The 20,510-nt window shown below is 48.5% G+C and overlaps 1 protein-coding gene across 1 annotated transcript in view; it reads left to right on the top strand.

The window, feature by feature from the left end:
- IGF1R (insulin like growth factor 1 receptor) overlaps positions 1 to 20,510 on the top strand; it is a 309,821-nt gene that overhangs the window by 241,054 nt on the left and 48,257 nt on the right. The window contains exons 5-10 of the mRNA XM_043554778.1: positions 1,417 to 1,561; positions 10,454 to 10,668; positions 12,833 to 12,959; positions 15,201 to 15,439; positions 17,874 to 18,041; positions 18,198 to 18,402. Of these exons, the coding sequence (XP_043410713.1) occupies positions 1,417 to 1,561; positions 10,454 to 10,668; positions 12,833 to 12,959; positions 15,201 to 15,439; positions 17,874 to 18,041; positions 18,198 to 18,402 (1,099 nt within the window). The remainder of the gene's footprint in view (positions 1 to 1,416; positions 1,562 to 10,453; positions 10,669 to 12,832; positions 12,960 to 15,200; positions 15,440 to 17,873; positions 18,042 to 18,197; positions 18,403 to 20,510) is intronic.

Genomic DNA, 20,510 nt, shown 5'->3' with positions numbered 1-20,510 from the left:
ATTCTCCATCACTGGGACCACTCAGTCAAGGTACTGATGATCGTTGCCTACACTAGAATAAAAGTAGTAAGAACACCTCGAGGTTCCCTAAATCCTTTTGGGGAGAAATCTTTACAGATGGAGAAAAAAAAAAAGACTGATTTATTTATTCTGTGAATTTACTTGTCCTTAATACTGTGTGTTCGGTGAGTGAGCAGAGCTCTTATGGTTTCTAGATGGCAGAGACATGTTTATGCTCAGTCCATTTGGAGTTTTTGAAACCCCTGATTTTTCATAACACTTTTGACACAACCACCACAGAGATAGCTTGGCATCTCTGGCTAGAATCTTCTTACTCTTAAGGTGCTTCTAAAGCTTTATTCCTTTGGCTCTTACTAGATTTCTTAATTTTTGAAAACATGTCCTTATCCCTAGAACATACCCTTTAAGTACCAAACCTTCTTCTTCTTTTTTTTTTTTTTTTTTAATGTTCATATCAGGCATGCATCCCGCCCCACATTTAAAATTCAGGATCTTTTCCTTGAAATATCAACTGCAGGCAACTTCCTGTGTTTATAACAAGATTACAGGAAGTAAACCATTGATATATTATGTTGTTTTCATATAGGTAGTAGTAGCAGCTCTTTCTCCAACTATTCTCTCGTTATGAAAAATCATACGTGTGTGTTATAAAAAACCCTCAGAAAAAAAAATCATGTGTGCGTTATAAACACACTCAGAAAAAAATCATATGTGTGCATTATAAAAAACACTTAGAGAAAAATCATGTGTGCGTTATGAAAATGCTCAGAAAAAAATCATATGTGCATTATACAAAACAGAGAAAAATCATATGTGTGCATTATAAAAACAGAAGCACAGAAACGAATTTTTAAACATCACCAGCAGATAACCATCATTAACATTTTGGTATGTTTTCTTCCAATCTTAGTAAGATGGACCCTTTAAATATAGATCCCTGTATCTTAGGAACTAGAAATGCAGCAAAGGCAGTTCCTAATGAGACCGAGAAAACGTTGTTTATTTAGTCATGCCCTTGTACTGTGGAGGCAGCACTGTCTGTTGACAGAGCGTATTAAAAGACATTCCCCAGATTTGTCAGCCTTCGCTAATTGGCAGTCTGGTATTTATGATTTTACATTCTGTTAATCAGCCCGGGAGCTATGGTACCCAGCCTTCTAGAGAGTCTCCTTCCCCTGACTCTGTGGGGCCCTGTCCCAGGAGAGGTTGTTCAAAGTCAAGCCCAGGGAAGTACGTTTTTGACAGGGATGGCAAGTTCCTGCACCAGCGGCCTGAGCCTCTCAGTGGCACCACGACCTGCCACGGAATCGTTCTCCAAACACGTTTGTGGGAAGCCGAGCGTGGCATCCTCATGCTTCACGAACGCTTGCTAACGCGGCCCCCCTCTTCGTGCAGATAACATTGCCTCGGAGCTGGAGAACTTCATGGGACTCATCGAGGTGGTGACAGGCTATGTGAAGATCCGCCATTCCCACGCCTTGGTCTCCTTGTCCTTCCTCAAAAACCTTCGCCAGATCTTAGGAGAGGAGCAGCTGGAGGGGTAAGTGCTCCGAATGTCATGAGCCGACATCCTCCTTTTGCAAAAGAAGCAGAGTGCTTTTAAGACTCCGCGTTACTAAGGTGAGGGCCCTTTCTTGTTAGGAGGAAGCGAAGGTATTGCGGGTCCGACGCTACCTGCGAGATGGCCCGTGTCCTCAGTTGGGGTCTCACAGACGCATGACTCCATCCGCGGGACGTTGCTATTTTGGAAAAGTGTGTTGTGATCCGTCGATCACGGGCTGCGTGTCTACAAGACAGGGGTGCTGGTGGGGACCCTCTGTGCCGAAAGCAATAGAAATAGGTCTAAGGTACTTACTCATCATTTACATGACTCTTATCTACCTCAGGATGCTACACACTGTGGAAAACCATTCTGTCTTTTAAAATACAGTTGACCCTTGGTTTGAACAATGTGGTTTGAATCACGCATGTCCCCTTATACACAGTTTTGTTTGGATAAATACAGTGCAGTACTGTAAATGTTATTTTCCTTATAATTTTTTAACATCTTCCCCAGCTGACTCTGGTGTAGGGGCACAGTATATAACACATATAATATATGAAATATGTGTTAATCAATTGTTGATAGGACGACTTCTGGTCAACAGTAGACTGTTAGTAAGATAAGTGTGGGGAATGTCAAAAATTACGTGTGCGTTGGTGGCTATGCAGAGTGCAGCACCCTAACCCCCATGTTGTTCACGGATAAACTATATACGGGAACGTAAGCGATCTGGAGGAGTCTGGATAGTTCATTTTGTTACACAGAAATCATGAGTCACAAAATTGTTTTATCAATTAGCCTACAGGATTTACGCTACTGGTAGAATTTTTTGCCTTCTGCAGAAGTATGCTTTGTGATGGGGCTTTTAAACTAGCTGGAGGCTTTTCGCTACCAGGTAAACAAGAGTTGATGTTTCTTGCTACGGTTTCTTTCTAGAAGTTAGCCTGCGTGTACCTCTGCATACATACCTTTCTCTTCATACTCCCTTTCAATACAACTCTTGCCCGGCTTTAAGCTTTGCAATAAAAGGAGACATTCATTAAAGAGCGAATTCCTTCCAAAGAGAATTTGGGGAAATCATTTAGGAAAGAAAGAGGTGGGAAGGTCATGGGAAAGGTTGTCCTTGCTGATTTATCTGCCCCGACTGGATAGAGTTACCCCATAAGGGTTTCTTTATAGCCTCCCTGCTTTTCTCAGACTAACTCTTGGTCAGTCTTAAATTCTTAAAATTCCATCATCTGATACAGCTAAAGAGAGAGGGCAGCCCTTCATTCCATCCTGGAAAAGCACACTGTCCTCCCCACTGGGAACACTGATTCTTGAGGAAAAAAAAAAAACTTTCTTTCTCCCCACAAATCCAAGAAGGCTGCCACTGTGCCCCACAGTGTCCCAAGTCACTTGTACATCAAGCTGGGGCTCTGCCATTTTGGGGTGCTGGCTACTTCTTGTTACATGAAATCTTAGAGTGAAGTTTAGCACAGCTCTTTTTCTCTCCAGGTTTGTGTTTCTGGGATCCCTCGTGTTGGTAAGCACTTTTCCTTTGGCAGGTCGGTATCAGCAACTTTTCCTGCTGCTTAAAGATACACATTCCTCCCCTCCCCCAGGCTGAACAAGTGATATACATAGAGATGAAAGCTGGGAGGAGAGTGTAATTTTTATTAGGAATGGTTATACGAGGGGATTACCTTTCAGTCGTGTGGCCACTGAAAAGTATGATGCCCTTAAAGGCAGCTGAGAACTAAGACTGATTTTTATTTGTAGGGATGTAGATGACACATTTCTGACTACCTGAAGTTTGTATAGAACCTGAAGTCCCGGTGGGGGCTCTTTAAAGGATGCCTGTCATTGCTCAGGTGTTTGGGACTCCTCCAGGCTCCAGGATGCTTCAGGCCCCCGCCTGCTATTAACATTTTCGATGACAAGGGAGGGCAGATGGGGCTGTGAGTTTTCACATCCCACTGCTAATCAGTGGCCCTTGTAAGCTCCGAGGATGCTGGGCTTCCAGCCTTTAATTCCTATGTGCTGCTTCTTGGAGTCTGTCTGTCTCTTTCCCTCTTTCTCTCTCTCTCTCTAAAGTAGAGAGACTACTACTTTAGAGAGAGAGAGAAACCATGAGCAGGGAGGAAGAGAAAGAGAATCTTAAGCAGACTCCTTGCTCAGCTCAGAGCCTGAGGCAGGGCTTGACGCCACAACCCCGGGACCCTGAACCAAAAATGAACAGTTGGGTGCTTAACTGACATAGCCACCCGGGCGCTCCTTGGGGGTTCTCTCTTTAGCTGGGGTGCTTGAGACTCTTGCCTGTCTTGGTGGGAGTTGCGTTCTCTCATGGGCCTTCCCCACCCATGACCAAAAAAGGTTTAGGTCATCGTCACTTGTGATGAACGCCCCTACAGCTCTTTGCACCAGGTGTGCCCACCAGCAACAACTCAATTCTTTGTTTTGCACCCTGAAACTTAGGAAGAGCGTTCGTTCCAGCCCTTCACCAGCTCTCCCCACCCCTGCAAGGAGGGAAGAGTCAGAGAGAGGCAGAGAAGAAAGGAATATGATAAAAATAAATACCAACAACAGTACAGAAGCAGAACTTGCAAGGTGCTCCCAGGGAAGGGAAAGGAATGTGCCACGGGCATGAGAAAGAGGCAGATAATCTGATTACAAAGATCCCAGGGTGGCATTTGACATGGGCCTCGAAGTGTTTCCAGAAACACTCAGAAAGCAGAAGGTGAAGAGGGCAGTTCAGGATAGGGCAGCAACCGCAAAGGCGGCGAGTTGGGGCATCCTGGGACCTGTTTGGCAAATAATGCTGGAGAGGTAGGTGGTATTAGAATTACGTAAGGTGTTATGCACCCAGGCGTGGAGGTTATAATTTAGGTAAACGATGGAATGTATTCTTTTGAGCCCGAGGAGAGTTAGCAGAGCGGCCTGGACATTTCGTTTCTGTGCGCCTTTGGTTTAAGCCAAGATAATTTTTATCCCAGTGCTTTCCCAACTTTGCGACACGTTAGAATCCTCTTGGGTGGGGACAGGTTAAAAAAAAAAAAAAATCCCAGTAGCCCAAGTGGGACTCTCAGTGTGGTCAGGATGTTTGGGGGTGGGATCCAGGCGCCAATGATTTTCTTAAGAATCCGAGGTGATTTCACTGTGTAGCCACAATTGGATACCATTGCTGTGTCCTGTCATTTCTTCTCCTCAACGTGTGCCTCCTCAAAGCACTTTGCCTCTTTTCCTAAATATTTTCTTGTCACACTACTGCCTTAAAGGACATTTTTCTTGAACTTCTGTAGCTGACAAGAACACTAATAAGTGCCACCATTTGGCTCAATGGAAGTTTCACAGCATTTTGTCTGGATGGAGAGCAGACACATCCATAGCGCAGGGATCCTTCTGTCTGAAGACCTTGGCTTTCGAGACTGGAACTGAGATCTACCTCCAAGTCCCTTGCGCAACCCAGACCACTGAGTCAAGCGCAGAACATGAAGCTCAAGCATTTTACCTGGAGTGGAGCCTCGAGTCTGTATTCCAAGCGAGCCGATTTTGTAATCTGATTTCCAGGGCGGCGAAAGATGTGGGCAGAATCACATCTGAACAGGCAGCAAGGTACTTGGTGGCTGGAAGAACAGGACCCGACAGCATGAGGCAGTCATCAGTCTGTCCGCAAGCACTCAGACCTCCAGGTTTCCTCGAGGACGTGACTCAGGCTGCATACTGTGATGTGTTTCTAGACTAATAGCCTTAGACATTAAGAAATCAAGGTTTTTCTGCTACTTAAGAAGGAAATGGGTCTTGTAATACACACGTATAAGATTTATATAAAATGACTAATTTTTAAGCCCTGGAATAGAAAACAATATTTCTGCTATGTTGACAGTCCCTTCATTTGGACACCCTTATTTTTTATGGCATCAGACAAATGAGGAGTTAGAATTTCAGATTCTTTGGTGCCCAAGGATTGTTGCTCCAAAAAGCATAAAAGCAGATGCAGGTAGCAGGGGATATAAGAATTGAAAACCTTGGGTGCCTTCAGGCATCTCTGTGCTCACTATCCTACCACTTGACTTTGCAAAACTTGGCGCTTCATTCTGCCTTCCTGCAACTCTCAGATTAGGCTGCAACAGGGCTGTGGGGACTTTTAAAAATAAAGACTCAACCATGTGACTCAGCAATTCCAGGCTCTACCCAGTATCTTCCCAAGAGAAATGAAAACGTGCCCACACAAGACCTGAATGTGAATGTTCCTAACAGGATTATTCATGATAGCCCACCCCCCACCTCAAAAAAACAAAAACAAAAACAAAAAAACACTGGAAACAGTCCACATGTCCATCAACAGATGAGTGGATAAACTAACTGTGGCACAATGGAATACTATTCAACAATAATATAACAACATGGGTAACCCTCAGAAACATTGAGCTAAGTGGGGAAAAAAGCCAGACACAAAAGGATGCACATTATGTGATTCCATTAGTTTCTACAAAAAGCAAAACTGTGGAGACGGCAAGCAGATTGGTGAAGGCTGGGGGTAGGGGCAGAGACTGACCAGCGTTGGCAGGGAGGGAACTTTGACATCGTGGAAATATTCCAAAACTGCATTGTGGTGATGGTTGGACAGCTGTATAAATTTATGAAGCTCACGGCTCTGTACACTTATGATGGGTACAGTTTTTGGTAGGTAAATTCTACCTCAGTAAAGCTATTCAGAAAACAATCAAAGGGGAAACATGTTCTGAGTTTCTGTCTGGTGCCTAGTGGCACTTGAATATAAACGCCCGCCCTTGCTGAGCCCCCAAGGTTGGTGCAAATATCGGATTTGGGGGAGATTGGATGTGGTGTAAAGCCGCATCTGTGAAAAGGCCAAATCCTGTATCTGTTGCAGATTGCTAGGATGCTGGAGGCGGTCCTCGTGTGCTGGATTCTGATGCCCCCTAGAGACAGCCGGAAAGAGTCTATGGTTTCTCCGAGAAATGAAAGGGAATGATCAGCTGTGTATTTGCAGATTTTTTTTTTTTTCAATTTGTCAGTAAGGGCTGAAAGGCAGGAATATCCCTTCCACCCCCGTAGTTTGAACTCCTAGCCCTCAATCCCCTTTTTCCCAGCCTGGGAGAAGCCAAATAAGACACTGCCTAGAGTTGTTGCTTAGTGAGCGGTGGAGATGATGCTAAGACCCTGATGTTTGGATTCTCCAATGCAGTGCTCTAAACACTGGCCCTGGAGCTGTCTTCTGTGCACCATGCAGATTCCCAGCCCTTTCGCTTTCCTTTGCTTCCACATCTTTCCATCTTTCCTTCATCAGAGCAGGTGGGGAGGTGGTCGTTATTGGTTACTCAAGGAAGACAGCCCCAAGACTGGAGCCATGAATAAAACACCTGAGTGTCTAGTATATACTAGGTATTTAGAATATATCAATACAGTTAGGGGCGCCTGGGTGGCTCAGTCGGTTGAGTGTCCGACTTCGGCTCAGGTCATGATCTCACAGTCCGTGGGTTCGAGCCCCACGTTGGGCTCTGTGCTGACAGGTTGGAGCCTGGAGCCTGCTTCAGATTCCGTGCCTCCCTCTCTCTCTGCCCCTCCCCTGTTCGTTCTCTCTCTCTCTCTCTCTCAAAAATAAACATTACAAAAGAATATAAATCAATACAGATAATATACAGGTATCCTCAAGGAAATGATGGATTGCTTGCAACCCACCTGAATTGGTCTACATTTTGTCTGATGGGGCCCACCCAAGTACAGAAACAAACGTCTTTTGCCACACAAGGAGGGCTGGGAGTCAGGGTATCAATACCTATAAAACCCGGGCATCTGTGTGAGCTACAGAAAAATAAACAACTTAATTTTTTTTTATATATTCTATGAATGTAAAGGCAGTAAGCTTAGAAACAATTAGGAAATCACATTGATTAATTGACGTATATAGCCATTTCCTTTAAGAAACAATGAAAATCTGTGAGTGTGTGTGTGCCTGTGTGTATAAATGTGCAGGCAAGTCTCTCTGCCTTGTACCGTCTCTTAATTGTCACCTAATCATGGGAGGGAAGTTTGGGGCGGAGCCAGGCCCCAACCTGGGGTTGGAGAAACAAGAACACTATTGACAGGCAGCTCCTGATGGCTTGGTTATTATTTTGACGAGGGTTTTATTTTTGCTTCTTCTGTCGCTCACACAGGCTCCATGACGCCTGGGTTTTATTGATATTGGTATCCTGGCCCCAGGCCTTCTCAGTGTTGTAAAAAATGTTTGTGTTTACTGTAAAAAGATAATCTTGCTTTTCAAAGTGATTAATCACATACACAGAATTTCAGTGTGCCTGCCACTCATTTGTCAAGTTCCTGATTTATAATTCATGCTTCCTCCATGGGGAGAAGCATGTTTTGTTCAGAAGGTATTTTCCGTGTGGTTCTGTTCCCTGCCAGTGAAATCCGTTTACTAAAAGGAAGCCTCACCCCGAATTGAGACAGGAGCTTGACCTGGTTAATTGGCCTGCACTCCCGGCGTAGAGGTTTCTGCACCAACCAGATCTTGTGCCCTGGGACCAAGACAGGAACCTGGGAGCAGCCAGACCCTTTGGGGTTTGGTGTCGGCACTGCAGAGTGTTCTTCAGAGCAGGAAGTAACTGTGGACAAGAATGGGAGAATAGGAGGCATCTGTTTCCACCTGCAAACCCCTCCGTCAGTTGTATGCATGCATCACCCTGCTTTCTGCAGCCTGGCAGTGCGGGGTGGGGGAGGGTGGCCACCGGCCCAAGGGATGGCCCATCTCACCTTGCCACGTCCCAGCGCTCCCCACCTGTACACATGGCCTTGCATTGTGTATCCTGCGTATCGATTCATTTGGACAACATCTCATGTTCCTTTTTCAGTGGATATACGTGTTAGGGAGTGAGCTCTTCCCGAAAGGAAAGTATTACTGCCTCGTAAGTTTTGGCCACCTGGTTTGGTGGCCATGAATGTGTCAGGGGACCTCAGGGTGGGTTAGTGAGGAGCCTGGCTTGGTTTGAGAGGTGCTGCCTTTGGACTTACTTGGCCCACTGGACCCTGTGTGGGCAGGACTCCCACCACCACCACCCCTGCACGTGTGTGGATGGACAGCGCCCAGTGCTTGTCGGGGGGCTGGGCTCAGGCTGGTGGGGCAGATTCCAGCTCAGCGTTGTGACTTCTCCCAGGCATTAGGGTCTTGAACTCCTAAAACCAACAGGGAGCTCAGATGTTCATACCCCTTGTTGTCCTGACTGTGTGTTCATACCCTCCTAGTCCTATGAGTGAACCAGACTGATGGCTACAGAAAGTTCTAAGTGAACTGCCCATGGCTACGTGGCTCATTCATGGCATTTGTAGTCCTGAACCCCTGTCTCCGAACTCGTTTGTGAATTCCCATGAATGCATCACAAGTCTGCTTGGCAGCATTTTAACCATAAGTTTTGCTTTCTTAATGAGTGAGACTCAGGCTGGGGATTGACGAGGCGGGTGGAGGTCCTGGTCTGAGTATACATGAAGAACCTCACCAGGTGCAGAGAGGGGCCCATGGATACAGCCTCTAGGGCAGAAGAGGGCTTTACACTTCTGTCTGGCTCTCTTGGCCCTGGAAAGGGGGCTGGATCCTTTCTTCCCAGCAGTTTGTGTACTGGATCCTTAAGTGGATCTTAGAAATAGCTCAAAATGCTGTACCAATTCCGTTTCGTATAAAGTGCTCGAGTGAGCCCCGGATAGAGCCTGAGGCTGGGGACCAGGAGGGGGAGAAGACAGGTTCGAGGTCCATGTGGAGCTCACCTTTCAGCCCAGAGGACTTGGATGGGCAGCAAGGTCCTGCCTGCCTGGTTTCCCCAGGGACCCGGAGAAAGGGGCGTTATTGTGTGGATCTTTCTCCAGACCCCTAAGCTGTAGCTGTCTGCTCTCCCACCTCCCGGAGCATGGATTTCTCTCTGGGTAGCCAGAGCTATTGCTGATTCCACCGCCCTCCCATCTTCCTTTCAATCGACAGGTGGAGCCGCTGCTTCTGTGTCCGCCCATAACTCACTTGGTCAGCTCTGGACCTCCAGCCCCTTGTCAGTGCCCAGCACCTGTTAGACCAGTGCTTCTGCCGGTGCGATCCCGGCACCTGAAGGTGTCAGCACCACTGAGGTGCAGGGTGCAGGTTAGCAATGCAGATTCTTGGCCCACATAGACCTACTAATGAGAAACTCTGGGAGTGGAGCCCAGCACTTGGAAAACAAGCCTTGTGCACACTAGCCTTGTGTTGGATACTGAGTCACTGTTGCCTGGATGATGTGGCCCAGAGGGACTGCCCTTAGCGGGGGTGGTTTCTCTTTCCCCACCTTCTCCAAGGCGGGTGGTGAGGCTTTTCAAGATGGGATGAATCTGGAGGAGGGAGCAGGCCCAGGGCTGGTCCACCACTGAGTCTGGCTCCCTGTCCCCATTCTGCCTCCTGCCCCATCAAACACCACTGATGGCACGGGTGGGATTTACCCCCAAGGATAATGGCAGACTTTCTACAGCAAATATGTAAGCTGTTCCGGTTGAGTAGCCGAGCGTGTCTGTTCTCCCGTGGACTGACTTCAAGTGCATTATACATACTCTGCTCTGAGAGAAATACCCAAAGGCATTTCTGTGGAATGATTCCAGCAACACCCTCTGGTACGTAAGGCATCATTTTGTTGGTAATAGAGGTCCTAAAATTAATTCATGTCTTTCCGATTCCAGTACGCTGTCCTGCAATCAGATGGTTGCTGTTGTGAACAGGAACTGTCCACGCTTCCCCACTATTAATGACTAAATCTCTCACTGGCAAAGGCAGCGTGTTCCGGAGCCACGTGTGGAGGAGGGCCCGTGTGGCGTGGCCAGTGGGTGGGAGGGGACACTGGGCAAGGGCCGGAGAGCTCACGGTGGTTTCTGTGCTTCCAGGAACTACTCTTTCTATGTCCTCGACAACCAGAACCTGCAGCAGCTCTGGGACTGGGGCCACCGCAACCTGACCATCAAAGCTGGGAAGATGTACTTTGCTTTCAACCCCAAGTTGTGCGTCTCCGAAATTTACCGCATGGAGGAGGTGACCGGGACTAAGGGGCGCCAGAGCAAAGGGGACATCAATACGAGGAACAACGGAGAGCGAGCCTCCTGTGAGTGGCCCCTCCTCCTCTGGTCTAGAACAGCGGCTCCGTTTGTGGTCCCCTTCTCGCTTCACTTGGGGGTGGGGGGACACGAGGCCTCCTTAACTAGCACTTTGCTCACACGTGTGTATGTTCAGAGTCGGTAGCAGGGCAGATTCATGACACGTTCATGTTCGTGCTTCTCCCTTAGCATCTAGATGAATGCACTACACATTTATAAATAGGTTCCTACACAGATTTTTCCAGAAGTGCTTACAGAATGCAGAGTTAAATGTCCATGTATTTTATACATATATAATGTATGTATATTATATGTATAATATATTATATATATTAGAGAGAGGTAGAGAGAGGGAGAATCCTAAGCAGGCTCCACGTTCAGTGCACAGCCCAACATGGGGCTTTCCATCCCACGACCCTGCTATCATGACCTGACCCGAAATCAAGAGTTGGATGCTCAACCGACTAAGCCACCCAGGTGCCCCAATTTAAATGTCTTTTAATGCATAGGCATACGGTCAGATTATTTGTCACAGAGGAGCTAGTTCCCTCCAGGGAGCGAGCTCAGCTCCACTGCCCACAGCATAGGGGAAGCCTGAGGGCAGAGGGGGCTAAGCCCCAAGCCCAGCGCATGGCCCTGGGGTCTCTGTCTCTCACTTGGCCTCCTCCTCACTCACACCCCAATACGAGAAAGGTGGAGAGAGTCTGTAGACTCCCTGAATTGACACTGCTTTCTTAAATTTAGAAGAGTGTAATTATAACCTTGCAATGGTTACATGACTTTTACCTTTAAGGTCCCGTATCTGAGCTGTAGCAGTACATCTCTCAGCTAACCCTGTATGTAAAGCGGCTTTTGAAAATGTGGTTCTGTTCAGGTGGATAGAGTTCTAAAAGTAAATTGTCTCTCTGTCCTCGGCCTTTAATAAGGGAAGGGTCTTAGAAAAAAAAAAAGAGAGTGATTTATAGGATCAAAGATGTGCACACGCACGTGCACACACGGCACACGCAGGTTCGAGAAACTATTAGCATTTGATGAGTTTTGCTGGCATCTGGATTTACCCGGTAGATACTCAAACTGCCCAGGAAGGGTTTTTGGAGGGAAGAAGCCTGATGCAAGGCTGGATGGCATGTTTGCAACCAGCGCCTTGTCCTTGACATGCCCACACAGCCCCTGCCGGACTCCCTGTTCTCCTCCAACTCAGCCGGACTGCCCTATCAGATTGTGACTACGGTAGCCGTTTCTTTCCCATTGAAAACAAAATCATGTTTTCTCTTTAAATAACCCTCAAGCAGAAACTGCAGTGTTTTTCTAATCTCACATCAGCACATTTTGCCCCCCGACTTTTTAGTATTAACTGCCTTCAGCCTGCGCTTCACCTACTGAGTACATCAGGATTCAGGCAAATAGAGGCAGAAAAGGACAGTCTGTAGGAGGCCTCCGAGTCTCCCTGAGGAGAGGCGGTCAGCAGCTCTTCCCTGGTCCTCGTGGTCCTTTGAATCTGGCCAGAGGAACAAGACAGGGGCTCAGAGCTGGGTCCCTGCCATACCTCCCCAGCAGCGTCCCACGGAGCACAGGGGGCTTTGCCAGGTGACACTGTTCTTGTCAGTGCTTACTTCATTCCCGGTGGTATGTCAGCCCCAGCTGGAGCCTCCGGGAAGCTTCTGTGTCCTTCCAGGCCGATACCACGTTTAGACTGAAAGTGCCCCACTGTGGCACACCTGGTCTGTTAGCCCATCTCTGCTGATTGAGCAGGAGCAGGCGGAGACCCCTAACACTACGGAGCAGGTGCCCTCCTATCGCAGAAGATTCAGCCCAGCTTACGGGGCTCACCTTCCCCGGCCCCCTTGGCAGCCGCGTCTTAGGGCTCAACAGAAAGGGCAGGTGCCTGGCTGTGTCAAGCAGCCTTTCCCTGTCGGGCTCGGACTCACAGGGCAGGGCCAACGCAGCCAAGTGTGCTAAAACAAAGGACCGAGCTGGTCGCAGCTCCGTGTGGGAACACGTCTGGGTGCTTAGTAGAAATAAGAGAGCCACTGAGAAGTCCAGAAAGGGGCTTATTAGCATGCACAGCCAGCCTTGGAGAAGAGGGAAACAGTGCGGGGCAGGTGGCTTGTCAGACACTCGGAGGGAAAGGACGTCCGTCCCTGTCGCTCACAGATGTACCTTTCACCCCAGGTGAAAGTGACGTCCTGCACTTCACCTCTACGACCACGTGGAAGAACCGCATCATCATAACCTGGCACCGGTACCGGCCCCCTGACTACAGGGACCTCATCAGCTTCACCGTCTACTACAAGGAGGCGTGAGTTTCTGCGTGGGCAGGGCTGTGGGTGGGGAAGCCCGTGCTCCACCCTCCCCACCCTCCCTGGCTGTCACGTGACATCCATCACCGCAGTGACAGCCACAACACTACAGTGTCGGCTTGGGGCCTTTCGTTCTCCGGTGGGTAGTTAGAGGGGTTGGAATAAAATAACTCCAAAGAACAAAGTTTGTTTTTTAGAGGATTAGGCTAGTCCAGACATCCATTAACTGGGGTAGAGGATGTGCCCGCCAAGCCATACCCCAGGAGCACCTGCACCGTGCAGGATGCTCAGCTTCCCTGGAGGGGACCCCCAGACCGATCTGTCCTCTTATTCCTGTCCCTCTACCCACAGGCCCTTCCCAAGGCACCGTCCTCTGCTCTAGGTCATGAGCCCTCCGAACTAGGGATGGAAAAGGGAGAGAAACTGACCTCCATGTTTTGAACCTCTCATGATTTCTCCCAGCATCTGTGGGGGCTTTGTGCCTTCAGGTGACACCTGCCGCAGCAGCCACGACGTCCTCCTCCAGACGGAAGCTCTTGTTGGGTCTCCCTCTTCCTTCCTTTGCCTCTTGTCCACGTGCTTCCCCAGCCTGCTTAGTCACCCTCCTTACCTGGCTCCCACTGTGATGCCGTAGGTCTCTTTCCCCAGTGATTGGCTTCCCCAGGGCTGGAACCAAAACCACCAATGGCAGTATCTGGCCCCCTTTCCCCTGCCGGAGCCAGAGTCCTGGGGAGGGTCATAGCAGTAGAGAAAGCAGGTCTCGGGATTATTACGCATTCAGCATATTTACACGTGGGAGTCATTCATGGCCTTCCATTGTGACCACACGGAGGGGTATGTGAGTAAGGTACTTAAGCCGTCCCAACTGTTTGTGAACAAATTTGATTTCCGAAGCTCTATTTTAGATGCGGTTTTTCTGTAGCAAAAGTCCTTTTTCTCCAAAAGTTATTTTTCATCAGTAGCTGATGTTTGCATTAAATGATTACACTTGGGGGCGCCTGGGTGGCGCAGTCGGTTAAGCGTCCGACTTCAGCCAGGTCACGATCTCGCGCTCTGTGAGTTCGAGCCCCGCGTCAGGCTCTGGGCTGATGGCTCAGAGCCTGGAGCCTGTTTCCGATTCTGTGTCTCCCTCTGTCTCTGCCCCTCCCCCGTTCATGCTCTGTCTCTCTCTGTCCCAAAAATAAATAAACGTTGAAAAAAAAAAAATGATTACACTTGTTTTTTTTTTAATGGTGAAAAGTGCCACAATTGGAAGAGATAAAAATAGCATTTGCATATATTCTTTTTTTTAATTTTTTAACATTTTTATTTTTTTTTTAATTTTTTTTAATGTTTATTTATTTTTGAGACAGAGAAAGACAGAGCATGAGCAGGGCAGGGGCAGAGAGAGAGGGAGGCACAGAAGCTGAAGCAGGCTCCAGGCTCTGAGCTGTCAGCACAGAGCCGGACGCGGGGCTTGAATTCATGAACTGTGAGATCATGACCTGAGCCGAAGTCGGACGCTTAACCGACTGAACCACCCAGGTGCCCCTAACATTTTTATTTTTGAGAGACAGAGAGAGAAGGGTGTGAGCAGGGGAGGGGTAAGGAAAGAGGGAGGCACCGAATCTGAAACAAGCTCCAGGCTCTGAGCTATCAGCACAGAGCCTGATTCGGGGCTCGAACTCATGGACGTCAGATTATGACCTGAGCCGAAGTTGGATGCTTAACCAACTGAACCACCCAGGTGCCCCTGTATTCTTTTTTTTTTTTTTTCAATGTTTATTTATTTTTGAGAGACAGAGCATGAGTGGGGGAAGGGCAGAAAGAGAGAGGGAGACACAGAATCCAAAGCAGGCTCCAGGCTCTGAGCTGTCGGCAGAGTCCGACACGGGGCTTGAACCAACAAACCGTGAGATCCTGGCCTGAGCCGAAGTTGGACACTTAACTGAGTGAGCCCCCCAGGCGCCCCAACATTTGCATATATTCTTAAGGAGCAGTGTCTGCAATCCCAGTAACAATTAGAACTTACCCTTCCTGAGGCAGAGGCTGCAGTTCTATAGGGCGTTTGTAACCACGGTGAAACCTGGGACCAGTTGCTTCATTTTCTCCTTCTATAAAAATCCGATTGATTGATTGATTATTTTATTTAGAATTCCTGTTACAGAAAGGGTGACATACTCGGCCCCTGGGCAAGGCTTCTGAGCGCCTCGATGGCAGGGACCGAAACCTTTCTCTGAGCTTCACCCGTTGTCTTTCAGACCTTTTAAAAACGTCACGGAGTATGATGGCCAGGATGCCTGTGGCTCCAACAGCTGGAACATGGTAGACGTGGACCTCCCTCCCAACAAGGACGTCGAGCCTGGCATTTTACTGCACGGACTAAAGCCTTGGACGCAGTATGCTGTTTACGTCAAGGCAGTGACCCTCACCATGGTGGAGAATGACCACATCCGCGGGGCCAAGAGTGAAATCTTGTACATTCGCACCAATGCTTCAGGTATCCATGCACCATCCATCCCACATTTTTCACGAGCTCACTGTGCTTGTTTATCACAGGAACTGGTCAGCAGACCAGCAACGAACGTGCCTATAGTTTTTCTCTACCTTGGACCAGTCTGTCTTTTATGTGCCTTTCTTATCAATAGATAATGCTGTATCCTTTCTTTTCCCGGTCCCAAAACCCTAGGGTCCTCTGGTCCATTTTTCGGATTCAGTAGTGCTTTCCATCACTCACCTGCCCTGTGCCGGTGAGCCCAGGTCCTCCAGGGTGCTGGCTTCGTTTTTTTGGACGACCCAGCCAGGATCCAACCCCCTATAGCTTACCCTTCTTGTTTATTTTCCCTTTTTTTTTTTTTAAACTTTATTTTGAGAGAGAGAGAGCGAGCAGGGGAAGAGCAGAGAGACAGAGAGAGAGAGAATCCCAAGCAGGCTCCACGCTGTCAGTGCAGAGCCCAATGCAGGGCTCGATCCCATAAACCACAAGATCGTGACCCATGCTGAAGTCAGGACTCAGATGCTCAACTGACTGAATCACCCAGGCACCCCCTCTTGTTTATTTTCATAGTTGAACCTCCATGATGATTTGGTGTTCCGGGACTTTCACGTGGCTCGTTGGTTTTTTGTCTTCATTCCGTAGGGACAAGGGTTCCAAGGAGGTAGACAAAATTTGGAAAACGTCAGACAGAGTATGTTGTGAACATTCCAAGTATTCACTGGTGAAAATGTTCCTCCTTTCTTTGTCTTCATTTCCTTAACCACCTCATTTCTCAACTCCAGGATCTGGAAGTAATGAAAGGAAACGTTTGTGCATGTTAGCCAAGCATATAAAAACCGGCTTTGAAGTAGGAAAATGCACATCATTTCTAAAGACAATGATACATATTCTTGGATGGGAGCTGTTTTTTAAAACACCCATAAGGTAGCACAAAATATGCTGAAATGGCAGAGAGGGTGAGGGAAAGCATTGATGGGGAAGACCTTTGGCTCATGCATTGCCTGCTTTCTCCTCCCTTGCCCTGCTCCATCTCTAGGATCCCGTAAGGGGTCGCAATCATGTCACAGACCCTGAAGTGTTTAGAGAAATAAATCTGGCACAGGTTCTGATCCTGGGTGTGGGGCGGTGTGGCAGAGATTCAAAGGCAACAAAACAAGTTATTCTTCTTAAGGTTTGGAAGTCATTTATCGTGGACAGCTCGGGAAAAATAAGAATCTTTCCTTGTTATGACAAATACTTAAGAAACCTATTCCCTTTCCCCATAGATGGAAAACTAAGCTCCATACAAATTGAGCCACTTCCCTACATTTTGGCCCCTGTCCTTACAAATGGTAGGGACAGAGGGGAAACCTGGTCCTCTGCCTCTGCTTTTTTGTGACACTTATCATTGAAACATCTGGGGTAAGCTGTTTTTTTCTTGAAATACTTGATTTTGGAAACCTGAAAATGGCTGAGCATTCAGTGGTTATGTTTCTCCTGAAAAGGCTGGCACTAGTCACAACTTTTCCCCAAAGCATCATTCCAGACAGGTGTTCAGAACCTTGTGTGTCATGTTACGGGCTTTGAAGTAGCCATAAGGTCTTTGCCCCTTTGAAATTTTAAAGCGGCTTGGATGTCCATGTTGTTTAAGTGACATACAGTGGAGAGTTCTCTTGCACTTGGGAAAACCCATGAAAATCAGTGTTTTCCTGTGAACCCAAGGAAAGTAAGATTTCAGTGGTCCTGGGATGTGTTTGCCCTTCATACACAAGACACCTCTGAGTTTGGGTTTGGGTTTGGGTTTGGGTTTGGGAGACAATAGTAAATAAAGCTTTACCAGATTATTATGCTTTGCCTATAAATCGATGTTCTTTGGCTGATAACAGTCCAATGTTTGCAGTCAGGGCTCTGTGTGTATTTGAGTTTGCAGACTGCTTCTCCTACTCCTGCCTCAGTCATTCCACTGAATGCAGTTATAGAATTGAGAGACGTGCGGGCCCTCTATCTCCACGCGTCTCACACACACTCCAGCCCTTTCCTACTTCCTCTCTCATTTTGGCATCTTGCCATGTGTATCAGAGCTCCAAACTCTCAGATGAAACGTGAGTCAGTCCATTTCACCTCTTACCAAAACTGCCAGAGTCCAACACTTTGGAGAATGGCAGTTGTAACCCATGAGAAAGACCCGGTGCTCCAATTAGATTCGAAGTCACCCACTGTAACCCTGGTGTGGCCCCCACAACCCTGTCTCCATTTGCAGCTCGGCCCTGTTTGTTTCCACAGAGGTGACCTGAGGAGAGAGACCGTACAGAGAAGCGATGGCGTTTAAATTCATACGATTTCAAAACAGGGTTCCGTTTTCATGTCACGCGTCCGCGCCCTCTCCTTCTCTGGGCCACCCCCACGGCTTCTGGTTGGTTTGCGGCGAGTACCTGACGGCCTTTCTCCCTCTTTCCAGTTCCTTCCATTCCCCTGGATGTTCTTTCGGCATCAAACTCCTCTTCTCAGCTCATCGTGAAGTGGAACCCACCGTCCCTGCCCAACGGCAACCTGAGTTACTACATCGTGAGGTGGCAGCGGCAGCCCCAGGACAGCTACCTTTACCGCCACAACTACTGCTCCAAAGGTGAGGGCGGAGGGTGGGGGGACCCGCAGCCCAGCCCCCGTCGTCTGAGCGGCCCCGTGAAGCCGGCTCCGTTCTCCATTAAAGGTGCTGACAGCCACCAGCGTCTGTGACTTGGCTTTCATTTCCGCTCCTGTTGGCCTTCTCTCTCCCGAGCAGACAAAATCCCCATCAGGAAGTATGCCGATGGCACCATTGACGTCGAGGAGGTGACCGAAAACCCCAAGACCGAAGTGTGCGGTGGAGAGAAGGGGCCTTGCTGTGCCTGCCCCAAAACCGAGGCCGAGAAGCAGGCGGAGAAGGAGGAGGCTGAGTACCGCAAAGTCTTCGAGAACTTCCTGCACAACTCCATCTTTGTGCCCAGGTACCAGCGTCCTTTGAAAACGTCCCCAGGCTGGCGCTCCCCAGGCGGGTTCTGTTGCTTTCTCTCCAGCGGGGTGGTTTGCAGAACCCCAGAGCCGTCAAGGGGGAAACAACAAAGCAAGGTGTCCATTTGGTTGAGTGGAGGGCCTGGGGAAGCCGGGTCACCCTGGAGGGAAGGGGAGGGGGCCGAGGGCTCATGCTGTCGGGGGCCGTTCGCGTGATGATGCCGCTGCCTCAGCCACACAGCCTCCCGCAGAGGGCAGATGGGCTCCCTTGGCTGTGGGGACAGGGAAGGGCACTCTGCAAGGCGTAGGGGAGAGCCCCTCTGGCCCATCCCACTTCTCCCTGCTGCCTCTCGAGCCTGGCTAAGGAGGAGTGACTCAAGAGGCAGAAAACCAGAGTGAGCTTTGAAAGGGGTCCAACTTCACGAGGGCGCCTGGGTGGCTTAGTCGGTTAAGCATCTGACTTCAGCTCAGGTCGTTCATGAGTTCGAGCCCCTGCATCGGGCTCTCTGCTATCAACGTGGAGCCTGCTAGGGATCCTCTGCCTCCCCTCCCTGCTCCCCCCACTGGCTGTGTCTCTCTCTCTTTCAAAAATAAATAAACATTAAAAAATGAAAAATTTGGGGTTTTTTTTAACAATTTTATTTTACCACACTAAAAAATAGTATAAAAAAAGTGGAGGGGAGTCCAGCAGGGTAGCCCTGTGATGTCTGTGAAAGAGACAGAAACAGAGTAGTGGTCCCCGTCTCCCTCTTTCTCCTGAAAGTTTATAGTGTGGGGGTACCTGGGTGGCTTAATCGGTTGAGCGTTCAACTTCGGCTCAGGCCATGATCCCACGGTTTGTGAGTTCAAGCCCCATGTCGGGCTCTGTGCTGACAGTGTAGAACCTGCTTTGGACCCTCTCCCTCACTCTCTGCCCCTCCCCCACTCATTCTGTCCCTCTCTGTCTCTCTCTCTCTGTCTCTTTCTGTCTCTGTCTCTCCTCACTCTCTCCTCTCTTTCTCAAAAATAAATAAACATTAAAAGAAATTTCTAAGAAGATTATAAAGTGGAGTTTGCCTCCTGCCTGAAATGTGGACAGTGAAACTGGATTCAGACCAGTGCTGCTCCTGTGAGCTGCAGGTTCCTCGGTCCCCATAGTGCCCCAGCCTCCAGCCCCCTGCCAAGCATGTTCTCAGATCACTGTTCTTCCTGCCACCGACCCTGAGAGGCACCAGAAGCCTGTGGCTTCTGTTTATTCTGTAATTACCTTGCCCTTAAAGGCTTACTTAGGTTGTGTCAATAAAGTTGCTTTTAAAGTGATTTTCTCTGTCAAGTGACCTTCCTAATGTTTGTGTAATCGTCAAAGATAGCCATCTTACTTTGAAAAATCATGAAAATATGAAATAAAGACCTCTTAGAGTGCAGGCATCCTTTCCTTTTCACAATGAAGCCCTTCGTCGCTTAGTGGCTTTCTGCCCCTCCTGTGCTCTCTAGGGAGCTGTGAGAGCCCACGGTGGGTCCTCTTGACCCGCCCCGCTGCAGATGCTCCGATTTGCCTGGTACATTATAGGGCTGCGGTTCAAGTGCTAATCCACGTTGTCTGTATGTCACGCGTAGTTCCAAGAATAAGAACGTTTGAGGAGCTCAAAGATGAGAAACTCGAATTCAGGCTTAGCGACTTCTCCAGCAGCCTAATTCATTAACAGTCTATTTGGGAGCTGGCCCCCTCTTGCCACACACCGGGGTTCCTGCCCTTGGTGACATTGCCTCTCAACATGGGCCATCTCCCCCATGCCAGCAGAGGCTCAGCTAGTGTCCCTTCCTGTGGACACAGAAGAGGGTGAATTGAGAGTGTCCCAAACAGGCTGGGCAGGAGTTCTCTGTTTGTTCTCCAGCAAAAGCTATCGGCTACGTTGCTGTCCCACTGACTTGCCAGAAGCTCAGGTTGTGAGTCCAGGCTTTGGGAAAGTTTTGCTAAAGGGCCCCGAGCTTCCAGTTTGTAGTTTCAAGGCAGTACTTTTTTTTTTTTTTTCCCCTCATTAGATGTGAAACACAAGATCAGGCAATGTGAAAGCAGAGTTGTGGTTGACACAGATACGATTAATGCATCGTGCTTGTGTTGTTG

Source organism: Prionailurus bengalensis, chromosome B3, assembly GCF_016509475.1.
Source record: "Prionailurus bengalensis isolate Pbe53 chromosome B3, Fcat_Pben_1.1_paternal_pri, whole genome shotgun sequence".
Classification (NCBI taxonomy): Eukaryota; Metazoa; Chordata; class Mammalia; order Carnivora; family Felidae; genus Prionailurus; species Prionailurus bengalensis.
This window is presented reverse-complemented; position numbering and strand designations above follow the sequence as displayed.